The 13180-nt window shown below is 35.0% G+C and overlaps 1 protein-coding gene across 1 annotated transcript; it reads right to left on the bottom strand.

Annotated features, from left to right (window-relative positions):
- Nucleotides 1-12320: 12320 nt before the first annotated feature.
- On the bottom strand, nucleotides 12321-12962 carry BO94DRAFT_539983 (uncharacterized protein). Its single transcript, XM_025612813.1, has 2 exons — nucleotides 12460-12962; nucleotides 12321-12397 (listed from the first exon to the last, which is right to left on the bottom strand). Exons 1-2 carry the CDS (start codon nucleotides 12711-12713, stop codon nucleotides 12382-12384), a joined length of 270 nt encoding a protein of 89 aa, XP_025462474.1. The 5' UTR covers nucleotides 12714-12962; the 3' UTR covers nucleotides 12321-12381.
- Between the last annotated feature and the right edge of the window lie 218 nt (nucleotides 12963-13180).

The raw sequence follows: 13180 nt of genomic DNA, 5'->3' as shown, positions 1-13180 counted from the left end.
TACTGTAAATATCTTCTTAAAAATCTCAAGTCTTTTATCTTTACTATATAGTATATTATATACTAATTATCAAAACATGCCAGCTAATATATTGATCTGTAGTAAGAATATCTCTGGTACTCTCTATACATATATTTAAAGATATTATATAGACAGTAGCTTATCTTAGTCCTAACCACTTCCAGTACCTTAGATCAGTAGTTGGTAATATATTTCTAATCATAATATATTAAATATGTATTCATATAGCACACAAGCTAAGAGAATTTATCATATTTTTAATAATCTCTATTTTCTTTGAAATAAATATACAGATATAATTTATTATACTAAGACTCTATTCTAGTAATATTTATCTTCTAATTAATTTTTAATAACTGATAATAATAGTCCATGTTGTCTTATCTACATGTTAAACAAATTTCTAGATAATAAGAATATCTCTATAAATATTATTTCTAAGTCTTATTCCATGATTCTTAATATTTTAAATCTTAATATGGGCAATGCTGCATGATCATCTTAAGCTCTAGACAGAATTATACTAGATTCTTCAAGATCTTTTTCAAGATACAGTCTAACTAATAAATAATGTTTTCTTGATTGTTTTTTTAGTTCTTCTTGTCTTTATCTTACTGTGATGGACAGAGTTTACTAATTTTTAATAAGGATTTTTCAGGAATATCAGGTATCTTGCTGAGTCTTTTCTTACTAGATTCAAGATCTTTAAGCAGTATATTATACTCTTTATCTAACAGTTTGTCCTTGTTTTAAATTATGCTGGGATAATTGTTCCTCAAAACTGGCTTATAACTGTTATTATTAACTTTTATGGTCCAAACTAATGGTATAGATAATTATTAATCCTCTTGTTAGCTGGATAGTACTGTTAACTTATCCAGGATGGCCTGTTATCTTAATTAATCATAGTACATCCTGTTCTCTAATAGCTGACTATACTGAATAGTATGTAACTTCTTATTATCTAGTATCTGTGTTGCAGAATCTGTCTAAACCTCGTGCTAAATAGCGGTAATATTATAGACTTCTTTGCCTTGATCTTGGTTTATAGCTCTCAACTGTTTCTAAGGCTGTTTCTGACTGCAGTCCTTTGACTAGTAACCTGCTTTGCCGCAGCTGAAGTACAAGCAGTCTCTTTTATACTATTCAAGTTCCTTCTTAAACACTCAAGTCTCTTGAGTCTGATGCTGTGCAGCATCCAGCTCCATGGGCTTTAGCCTGTAGGGATCTTTGTATCCCAAGCTTCTAGGTTGTACCGACCTTCCGTTGTTGGCTTGGTAACCTAGCTAGTTATTACGTTGAGGTATAGACCCGCTGGTCTACTAACTCTCTCATTATTTTATATTGAAGTTATATAACTTATTATTGATCTTTACTACTGCTTTAATCATCTTAGCCAAGGTGTCCGGTTATTCTTGCTAAATGATTTTTTCTTGGATCTCTATCTTAAGTCCTTCTTCAAATCATAAGATATAAGTATTATTATCCCAGTCTAGGTAATTAATGACTTACTAAAACTCTGAAGTATACGCAGATACTGATCCTGTCTATTTAAATCATTATAACTTTTACTCAGTATTCTGTGCTGCATCAATGTCTCTGAATGTCTGTTTAAGATACTGTTTAAATCTGGTATAACTAATAAAAAGTTATTTTATATTATTATTCTAATTATTTACTAACTTCTCTTATCACTCGCGGATATATGATTTAAATTAATCAAATATTATTCCAGTAAGATAAGTAGATATAAAAAAGATCTTGTTCTCTTTATTCTTGAGCTTTTCCTTGTTCATGTTAAGATACAAGTCTAACTGGGTTAAGAAAGCCCTGAGCTTCGCTTGTTTGCCGTCGAATGGCTTGGATGATCAGACCTTGACAGATTTAACTAATAAGCAACCTTCGAGTAACTGGTTCTTTTATTTTAAGGCCGTGATGCTTTCTTGTAGCTGACCAACCATGTTCATCAGTTCCTTGGTCGTCGGGCCCTGCTGCTGAGGCGCTCGTGATGTGTTTAATATAATCAATATAATGATTAGTTATTACTGGATAATACTCGTACTGACTAGTATTTAATATATCAAATCCTAGGATCGCTTCTCCCTGTTCCTATTAGCTTAGCTCCCGTTCCGATACGTACCTTGTGAACTGAATCAAAGGTAGTCAGGTTATTGACTATCTAAAGATGACTTGATCTGAACAGAAAAAGAGAAGTAAGGCCAGATAGTGCCGTGCAGCTATCCGTAAGTAAGTGCGGACGAGTATTATTGCTAAGCTTTTATCAAAATGTAGGTTACTTAAAGACAAAGTGGATTAAGCATGAAGAATAGAACTAGCTAAGTATATAAAAGAGTGTCCTTATATCCTATCCTTCATATACCATTTCATATACCATTCAGGGTAGATCGAGAGTTAATCCAATCACGTTCCTGGATTCCGTATACCATATCGTATACCCTCAATAGTAGGTCTGATGGTAGCTGGTCACGTGACACAGCGTTGCCTCGGGTGTTACCCCAACCGGGATCTTACTCAATAAGAGTTGCTGGCTGCCCGAGTCCTTCCTGGTCATTACCTTTCTGCCTGACGAGTCCGCTTCTGCTAGTAACCTGGCTAGCAGGGGTCTGTAACAAAACTATGCCTATATTAGTTATAATGCAAGCTGAAGAAGTATGAATTCTATGTACAGAAGACGGAGTTCTTAGGATATTGGATATCTATAGAGAGAATCTATATTAAGCAAGCTAAAGTGCAAGCCATACAGGATTAGCTTTAACTAAGAAATCTAAAAGAACTGCAGCAGTTTGTTAGATTAGTCAACTATTATTAATGATTTGTAGACGGATATGCTATCTACATAACACTATTCTTTGAGCTTATGAAGAAGTTAAAGAAATACTAGTGGAAGGAACCACAGCAGAGCGCGTTTGAAAATATTAAGTAGTAATTCACTATATTATCAGTACTTGTACAGCATGATCTAGAGAAAGAAATAACCATTAAAACCAACATATCAGACTATACTGTCAGTATGCATATAATGCAATCTAGAGAAGATAGAAAGCTAAGACTAATTGCATTTTACTCAAGGAAGTTGGTTCAAGTAGAACTTAATTATAACATTCACAACAAGAAATTACTAGCTATAGTAGTAATGTTCAAGCAGTGAAGGGTCTACTTTAAAAAAGTAAAGTATACCGTCATTGTAAAGACAGACCATAAGAACTTAACTTATTTCATGATAACCAAAGAGTTGACTAAAAGGCAGACACGATGAGCTGAGATTCTGTTATAATATAACTTTAGAATTATATATTGTAAAGAGGCAGAGAATGGACATGCAGATATACTGAGCCGCAGGCCAGACTATGAATTAGATAAAAAGATTATTAAACCAGCCATCCTGAAGCAGAATACGGATAGATCAATTACTTATAATAAGACTAATCTAGTAGTAATGTTGGAAATAGGTAACAACCTAACTAAATGATTAGTGAAAGATATAAAAAATAATAAAACATTTTAGAAAATGAGCAAGGGCTTACCAGACAAGATTATTATTAATAAAGATAGACTAGTATATTTTTATAGGTTAATCTTTATATTAACCGCGATGAGGATAGAGATTATGGCTAGACATTATAATAGATTACTTAAGGATTATCTAGGAGTTAAAAAGATAACTGAATTAATCACAAGGGATTATTATATTCCGAACCTCAGACAGAAAGTATGCGATTATATTAAACAATATAAGACTTATATTAAAGACAAGTCTATAAGATACTAATCCTATAGATAAATACAAGTACAGAAGGCGCCATAATAGTTATAAAAATAGATAATAATTAACTTTATTAGTTTATTACTGAAATCAGAAGGGTTTAACGCTATCATAGTCATTACTAATTACTTTATTAAATACATCCATCTTATACTAAGCAAGATGATAATAATAGTAATACAGATAATAGAACTATTTCTAAAAAATATTGTTATATACTATAAAATACCAAAGTATATCATATTAAATCAAGATAAGTTATTTATCTTAAAGTTCTGAAGATTACTTACAGATCTTATAAAAATAAAAGAATAAATAATAATAACTTATCACCCGCAGATAAATAAGCAAATAAAAAAGATTAATTAAGTAATTAAGTAATACTTGAAGTATTATATAAACTACCAGTAAAATGATTAGATAAATCTATTATTAATAATATAGTTCTTATATAATAATACTAATTATTTAATTATTAGAGTCTTACTGTTTTATACTAATTACAGATATTACCTGAGGTTTCTGGAAACATTATTAGAAAGATAACAAGTTACTGATATAGCTAAGAATATTGTTATATTTATAGAAAACATATATTTATAATTATTTTAAGATATTGAGTTTATGAACTTGCGCAGCAAGATATACTATGATTATAAATATAAGAAGAAACCTGACCTAAAAAGAGAAGAGAAGGTGTTTCTACTCTACAGAAATATCAAGATAAAATGACTAAGTCAGAAGCTTGACCATCATAAGCTAGAACTATTTGTTATTAAAGATAAGAAGAGACTAGTTAACTACAAGTTAAGATTGCCAAAATCGATAAACAGAATTTATCCAGTATTTTATATCTTATTGTTGGAACCCGCACTAAAGAATGCTAGAATCACAGAAAATGTGGAGATTAATAATGATAGAGAATAAGAATATAAAGTTAAAAAGATCCTGGACCACAAGAAGATTAGTGACAGGTTAAAATATCTGGTAAAATAGGTAGGGTATGATATCTCAGAAAACATGTGGAAATCTATCAAGAATTTGACAGGCTGCTATCAACTTATGAAGCAGTACCACTGACAGACAGGTCGAAGTTCGCCCAGAAAGAAGGGGAACCAACCAACTGAGTCAGACTAGGAGTGTCTGACGCAGCGGCAAGTTGAGCAGCGTCATACTCATTAGCCAGACGCTCTAGCTCCCAGAGATCCTCAGCACTTGGGGGATCCTCCTCATCCAACCGCTCCAACACAGTCAAGTCGTGATCCAACATCCACTCACCACGATCTTTTAGAAACTGCTGTTGCTTAAATAAACGAGCCACTTTAGCAGCAATACAGGCCTGTTCAGCAAGGGCCTCAGCGAGTTTGTTTTATATATCTGATTAATTATGTTTTAATTTATTCTATTCTCTATCACTGTGAAATCATTTTTTATATTTTCAATCATAACAAGTACAGGCAGCATAATTTTGGCTTTTTAAATCCATAATATAAGAAATACCTCTCAAGAAACAATGTTTGCAGAAACTTTTAATGATAAAACTATTATCATAAATCTTATTAGACTGACAGATATATTTCTTTACCTAATCGTGATTAGTATAATAATAAGATATAATGGATCATCATAGGAAAAAAGAAAATTAAGAAAACTTAACTGACATAGGAGGGACACGCATCTTTATGTCTCTTAAGAACAAGAAACCTTGAAGAAGGGGAAGTGATGTTACAGACCCCTGCTAGCCAGGTTACTAGTAAAAGCAGACTTATCAGACAGAAAGGTAACGATCAGGAAGGACTCGGGCAGCCAGCAACTCTTATTAAGTAAGATCCTGGTTGGGGTAACACCCGAGGTAACACTATATCACGTGACCATCTATCATCAGATCTATCATTGAGAGTATATGATATGGTATACAGAATCCGGGAACATGATTAGATCAACCCTCGATCTACCCTGAATGATATATGAAATGATATATAAAGAATAGGATATAAGGACACTCTTTTATATACTTAGCTAGTTCTGTTCTTCGTGCTCAATCTAATTATCTTTAAGTAACCATATATTTGATAAAGCTTAGTGACAACACTCGTCCGCACTTACTTACGGATAGCTGCACAGCACTATCTGGCCTTACTTCTCTTCTTCTGTTCAGATCAAGTCACCTTTAGATAGTCAATAACCTGACTACCTTTGATTCAGTTCACAAGGTAAGTATCGGAAACGGGAGCTAAGCTAACAGGAACAGGGAGAAGCGATCCTAGGGTTTGACAATTCCTTCTTAAACATACTTTTATGTTGAGTCTGATACTGTATTATATCTAGCTTTATTAGTTTTAGTCTATAGGGATCTTTATATCCCAAGCTTCTAGATTGCACTAACCTTTTATTATTAACTCAGTAACCTTATTAGCTTTATTGTCAAGGTATAGACTCACTGGTCTATCAGCCCTTCTTTTATTTCATGTTAAAGTTATACAGCTTATTATCAATCTTGACTACTGTTTTAATTAATTATAATAATATATTTAATCATTTTTACTAGATAGGTTTTTCTTGAATCTCTATCTTGAGTCCTTCTTCGAATCATGAGATGTAGGCGTCTGTCAAACCCTAGGATCGCTTCCCTGTTCCTGTTAGCTTAGCTGTCTTCTGTATACATACCTGTGAACTGTGTCATAGTAGTGTTAGGTCGATGACTATCTAAAGGAGACTTGATCGTGAACAAAGGAAGAGAAGTAAGGCCAGATAGAGCAACGCTCCTATCCATAAGTGAGTGCGGATGAGTGTTGTCGCTAAGCTATTACAAAACATATGGTCACTTAAAGACAGTGTTAAAGGATTGAATTGAGCACGAAGAACAGAACTAGCTAAGTACAGGAAGGAGTGTCCTTAAATATTCTATCCTTCGTATACCATTCCATATACCATCGGGTCCTTCGTATACCAACATGGTAGTTGTAGACCATGATGGTATGTCGTATACCATATGCCTGCCCGTATACCATGGTCACGTGATGTGCAACTCTTCCGGGTATTGGTTGCTTCAGATCGGGATTCTACTTGATAAGAGCTCTCATCTGTCCGGGCATGGCCTTCTGCCTGACGTGTCCGCCTTACTAGTCGTTCAGCTAGCAGGGGTCCGTAACAGCGTCTTTATCCTAATCTAAGTAATTAGTAATCTACTAAAACTCAGAAACATACTTAGATACTGATCCAGTTTACCTAAATTATTATAATCTTTATTTAATATTCTATACTATATCAATATTTTTAAATATCTGTTCAAGACACTGCTTGAATCTTATATAACTGGTAAAGATTTATCTAGTATCATTATCCTGATCATCTACCAGTTTTTCCTGATATTTGCGGATATACAGCTCGAACTAATTAAATATTGTTTTTATAAGATAGATAGACATAAAAAGAACCTTGTCAATCTCACTCTCAAGCTTCTCTCTATTCATGCCGAGATATAAGTCCAATTAGGTCAAGAAAGCCCTGAGCTTTGCTTGTGTGCCATTAAACGGTTCCGGTGGTCAGACTTTGACAGACTTAACTGCTAATCAATCTTTAAGTAACTGGTTCTGTTGTTCCAATGCAGTGACGCTTTCTTGTAGCTGACTAACCATGTCTATCAGTTCCTTCATCGTAGGTTCCTGCTGCGCAGTTCGTGACGTCTTTAAAGTAGTCAACATAATGACTAGTTGTCGTAAGTAACACTCGTACTGACTGGCGCTCAATATATCAAACCCTAGGATCGCTTCCCTGTTCCTGTTAGCTTAGCTTTCACTTGTATACATACCTGTGAACTGTATCACAGTAATGTTAGGTTAATGACTATCTAAAGAATAAGAAAGAGAAATAAGACTAGATAGAGTAACACTCCTATCCATAAGTCAGTATAGACAAGTATTGTTACTAAGCTTTCTAAATATATGGTTACTTAAAGACAGTATTATTTAGTATGAAGAGAATTAAGTACAGAAATAAGTATTCTTAAATATCCTATTCTCTATATACTATATTATATATCTTCTATAATAGATTAATAATTAATCTAATCATATCCCGGGATCCAGTATATCTTAAGTATATTTTTAATAATAGATCTGATGGTAAATAATCACGTGACTGTCCTGGTTACTCAGATCAGGGCTCTGCTTGATAAGAGTCCTTGACTTTCCGGACTTAGCCTTCTGCCTGACGTATCCGCCTTACTAGTTGTTCAGCTAGCAGGGGTCCGTAACACTAAGCTAACAGGAACAGGGAAGCGATCCTAGGGTTTGACATCTATGTGGTCATGGCTGTTCTCCAGTAAAAAGCCAGCAGGAATATGATTACTTCAATATAAATACTCAGTATAGTAACCTCATATTGTTTCAGTATAGATAAAGAAGATAGGTTAAATCCCTGCTCCAACACAGCCACCTGCTCGTTCTCTATCTATTTAGGACTCTTATCTTTTATAGTATATTGGGATCATCTCAGAGCAGTAATAGTAGCAGGAGGCTCAGATTCAGCAAGTCAGAAGTCTTGGTGGATATATTTAGTAGATGATGGTTTATATTCTACAGGGTTCTCAATCAAACAGATCAGATTAGTAGGTTTAATAGAGATAGATAATATCTATATTTTTCTATTGTTACGGATCCCTGCTAGCTGAACAACTAGTAAGGCGGATACGTTAGGCAGAAGGCTAAGTCCGGAAAGTCAAGGACTCTTATCAAGCAGAGCCCTGATCTGAGTAACCAAGACAGTTACATGATCATCTACCATCAGATCTATTATTAAAGATATACTTAAGATATACTGGATCCCGGGATATGATTAGATTAATTATTAATCTACTATAGAAGGTATATGATATAATATACAGAGAATAAGATATTCAAGAATACTTATTTCTGTACTTAGTTCTGTTCTTTATACTTAATAATACTGTCTTTAAATAACCATATATTTAGAAAGCTTAGTAACAATACTCATCTGTACTTACTTACAGATAGGAGTATTACTCTATCTAGTCTTACTTCTCTTTCTTTATTTAAGACCAAGTTATTCTTTAGATAGTTATTGACCTGATAGTACCATGACACAGTTCACAGGTATGTATATAAGTAGAAGCTAAGCTAACAGGAACAGGGAAGCGATCCTAGGGTTTGACATCTATGTGTAATATTATCAGTAGAGTCATCCTGTACAGAGAGGGTTTTAATGATATTAATCTTTATATTATCAGGTTAATATAGGTAAGTGTTATTGAAATTAAGTAAGATACCTGATTCCGGCATGATCAGGCTCTTAGAGATAAGTACCTCAGCGACTCTACCAGGATTTTTATAATTATCTTTATACATGTGATTCTTATAAAACATCATGTTTCTTGATTTCATGATTTGTTCAAAATTAGGATACCATCTTAGATAAATATGGCTGTTATCTTTATCAAAGCTGACAAAGTAGCCAGTATCTGCGCGAGGCGCCATGTTCCTAGAGTTAACACAGTCTTTTATAGGTATATGTTGGTAGCAGCAGTATCTAAATATGTATAAAAAGTCTAGTAAGATATCAGGATTAGGAAGATTATAAAATAATCTGTATAACTGAACAGATATTTGTTTGAGTTTACTGCCTGCAGGGATTAAATGGTTGAGAATCTATATAGCGAGGCGTACGGTGAATAGCTAAAGATTAGTAAATAGACTAAAATCTAGTATCATGATTCTGCTTATCTGGTTGAGCAAGCTCCTGTACTGTTTGGAGAGGCTGTTTACTTCAGGTATTTAAGATGATAATATAATGATCTGAATATCTTGATCTTTATGATTAACCTATTCTTTGAATCAGTTAAACTCGCGGCCCCTATCTAGATACCAGAAAGTGACGTATCTACCAACCATATTCTTACATTTATTATTTATTTAAATCAGCTCAGTAAAGATATTACTTTTCTGCTTCAGTATGATGGTATGTACTAGTTAGATAATATTATTAACTATAATCAGAAAGTATTTAAATTCTCTATAACTGATTAAAGTCATCTGTTAAACGTCAGCATTGTCAAACCCTAGGATCGCTTCTCCCTGTTCCTGTTAGCTTAGCTCCCGTTTCCGATACGTACCTTGTGAACTGAATCAAAGGTAGACAGATTGATGACTATCTAAAGATGACTTGATCTGAACAAGAGAAGAGAAGTAAGGCCAGATAGTGCCGCGCAGCTATCCGTAAGTAAGTGCGGACGAGTGTTGTCGCTAAGCTTTACCAAAACGTATGGTTACTTAAAGACAGTGTTATTGAGCACGAAGAACAGAACTAACTAAGTACGTGAAGGAGTGTCCTTATATATCCGTCCCTCGTATACCATTCCATATACCATCGGGTCTATCATATACCCACTTGGTAGTCATAGACCATGATGGTATGTTGTATACCACATGCTTGTCCGTATACCATGGTCACGTGATCCGTGTTGCCTGACGGTTCGGGTCAGGATCCTCCTTGATAAGAGCCCCCTTCCGTCCGGATGTGGCCTTCTGCCTGACATACCCGCCTTACTAGTTGTTCAGCTAGCAGGGGTCCGTAACAAGCATGTTATAGCTGGGTCATATCAGTGATTTGCTGAATCAGGTTCCTTGATACTAGTTACTTTACTTTACTTAGGGAGCATGTCTTACAGTGAAGATTATTCTTATATTTAAGTTTAATTTATTAATCTTTCACAGTGGAGGCAATCTTTTAAAATCCTGTATACCTGTAGTACTGGTATAATAGAAAGGGATCTATTACAGTAAGAGCTATTTCTATATTTTCTATATATATATAAAACATGTTTTTACATATCTACAGATAATCTATTATTTTATTATCCTGTTTCTTATATAATATTAGGTTCTTTATAGTAGTATATATTCTGAAGTCCTTGTGCAGGCGATCCGCCAAAAGGAGACTGTAGACAAGACCTGGCTAGTAGTATACTTTGATTTTTAACCCAATACTCTGATTATTAGTAATTAAAAACAGGGATTGATAGCCTGTTGACTTTATAATACTAATACTGCTATCAGAGATACTGTATTTATAGAAATTACAGATATCTAGCTTATGATAGTCATTTAGTAAGATATAGTTAGAGATCAGGTGCTGCGAGCTGCTAGTATTATAAATCCAGTATAGGGACTTATCAGTGGTATTCCTAACCACTAAACCATTAAAATTCAAAATATATAAATTTTTGTTATCTGACTTCACTTCGCGTAGAGCAATATATTGAGTAGGTATCTCAGTAATCTGCTTTAGTAATCCTGTTGACACTGTAACTGCTGTTTTAAAGTCATTCTTTACATCTTTTACTTTAGTATGCTTTCTTCTATAAAACCAGATATTGTTTATATAGAGAATCCACCTGTTACGGACCCCTGCTAGCTGAACGACTAGTAAGGCGGACACGTCAGGCAGAAGGCCACGCCCGGACAGATGAGAGCTCTTATCAAGTAGAATCCTGATCTGAAGTGACCAATACCCAGAAGAGTTACACACCACGTGACCATGGTATACGGACAAGCATATGGTATACGGCATACCATCATGGTCTACAACTACCACGTGGGTATATGGCAGACCCGATGGTATATGAAATGGTATACGGAGGATAGGATATAAGGACACTCTTTCCTGTACTTAGCTAGTTCTGTTCTTCGTGCTCAATAACACTGTCTTTAAGTAACCATACGTTTTGGAACAGCTTAGCGACAAACACTCGTCTGTACTCACTTATGGATAGGAGCGTTGCTCTATCTGGCCTTACTTCTCTTCCTTTGTTCACGAATAAGACATCCTTTAGATAGTCATCGACCTGACACTACCATGATACAGTTCACAGGTACGAATACAAGTGGAAGCTAAGCTAACAGGAACAGGGAAGCGATCCTAGGGTTTGACACCACCCTGCTAGATGTAAGATTAGATCAATATATCAATACTTTGATAGCCTATAGTTCCTTGATCTGTAATATACGCAGGTGCTGTTAACATACTCTAGCTTCATATTTCACATCTTTATAATATGTTCTTCGTACAAGACATCTTTTTCCGGGTAGGTAACCACCTTTTACTGATTATCAGTAGATCCTGGCTTGTTTAACAGATTTTATTCCTTATCTTGACTGATAGTAGCAGCACTTATCTTACTTAATTTAAGTCTTTGACTTTCTTTAATAATACTTTTGTATATAACTTTAAATTGTATTTCTATATAGGTCTTTCCCATGTTTCCTAGGATCTTATCTTCCTGCTTTACTGTTTAGATAGGGAAGTCTGACTGTAGCTTATATAGTAATTTTAGAGTTACTAGATATGGCAAGAATGGATAATCTAGCTGATTAGCAAGATCATAAATGTTACTGAAGCCTTTAATAAATTAACATGTAGTTAAGTAATCGGAACGTATATATATCATTAATTTAATAATAACAGTCTGGCACTTTATAATATTATGTTTCAGTACAATCCCGCGTACAATCTTGTATATATTATCAACATAGTTCTTTTCTTTCTTGGACTTAATAAACTTATTTCTTATCTTCTCTGTTAATTAGCCAGTCAGCCATGACTGTAGAAGTCTCGAGTAGTTGTGCTAATCATCATACCTTGTATATATAATAGGAGGTTTTGGAAGGTCTAAGTTGACTAAGTCCTTCAGGCTGATGTTCTTCAGTATCTGCTTCAATTCAAAATCCCAACCAGTGAAGTTAGAGCATCTGTGTAGTAGAAGAGGCATTCCTGATACATTCTTGATAAGGTTCTCTGGCAAGCGATCTGCCTGCGTGGTTGGTGGTCCGCGGTTCGCTTTGGCACGCAGTAGGCCCTCAATATTGAGGCTAGTCCCCACCTGGAACGCCATTCTGACCATGTAGGGGTAGTAGGCGCAATAATTGGTGTTGTATAGCACGATTTTAGTGCGAATTGGCGATTTGTATTGACTCGACCAAGACCGGCGCGTCCTCGTTCATCACTATCCTAGTGGCCGTTGGCCCTCCGCCTCGTTTGGTCACAAAAGTCCCGTTTAGCGGGTGTGTATAGCTTCACGGTGATAAAGCCGGGCTCATAACCTGTCGGGAGCGTTCTACTAGTAGGAAGCAAGAACGCAGAGAAATATGAGTGTTGTATTGCTATCTAGAGGTTGCGCAGCGAGAGGCGCGTAGAAGAGGTGCCTGGTGTGGCGCTAGCTAACCACGTGACCAAGTCAACTAGTACTACTGCCTCAACAGTCACTAATCACCCATATCTATGTAACCCTGCCATTGGAATACATTGTAACCCATATAAGTAACATAGTTAGCATCTCGCCTAATACATGACCTAGCCAAT

This window comes from Aspergillus sclerotioniger, assembly GCF_003184525.1.
Source record: "Aspergillus sclerotioniger CBS 115572 chromosome Unknown BO94scaffold_41, whole genome shotgun sequence".
Lineage (NCBI taxonomy): Eukaryota > Fungi > Ascomycota > Eurotiomycetes > Eurotiales > Aspergillaceae > Aspergillus > Aspergillus sclerotioniger.
The sequence above is the reverse complement of the archived record's forward strand: the minus strand, read 5'-3'. Positions and strand labels throughout refer to the sequence as shown.

Bases quoted from the DNA above. Each gene is read 5' to 3' on its own strand.
- BO94DRAFT_539983 (XM_025612813.1), bottom strand. From the start codon at position 12,713: ATGGCGTTCCAGGTGGGGACTAGCCTCAATATTGAGGGCCTACTGCGT.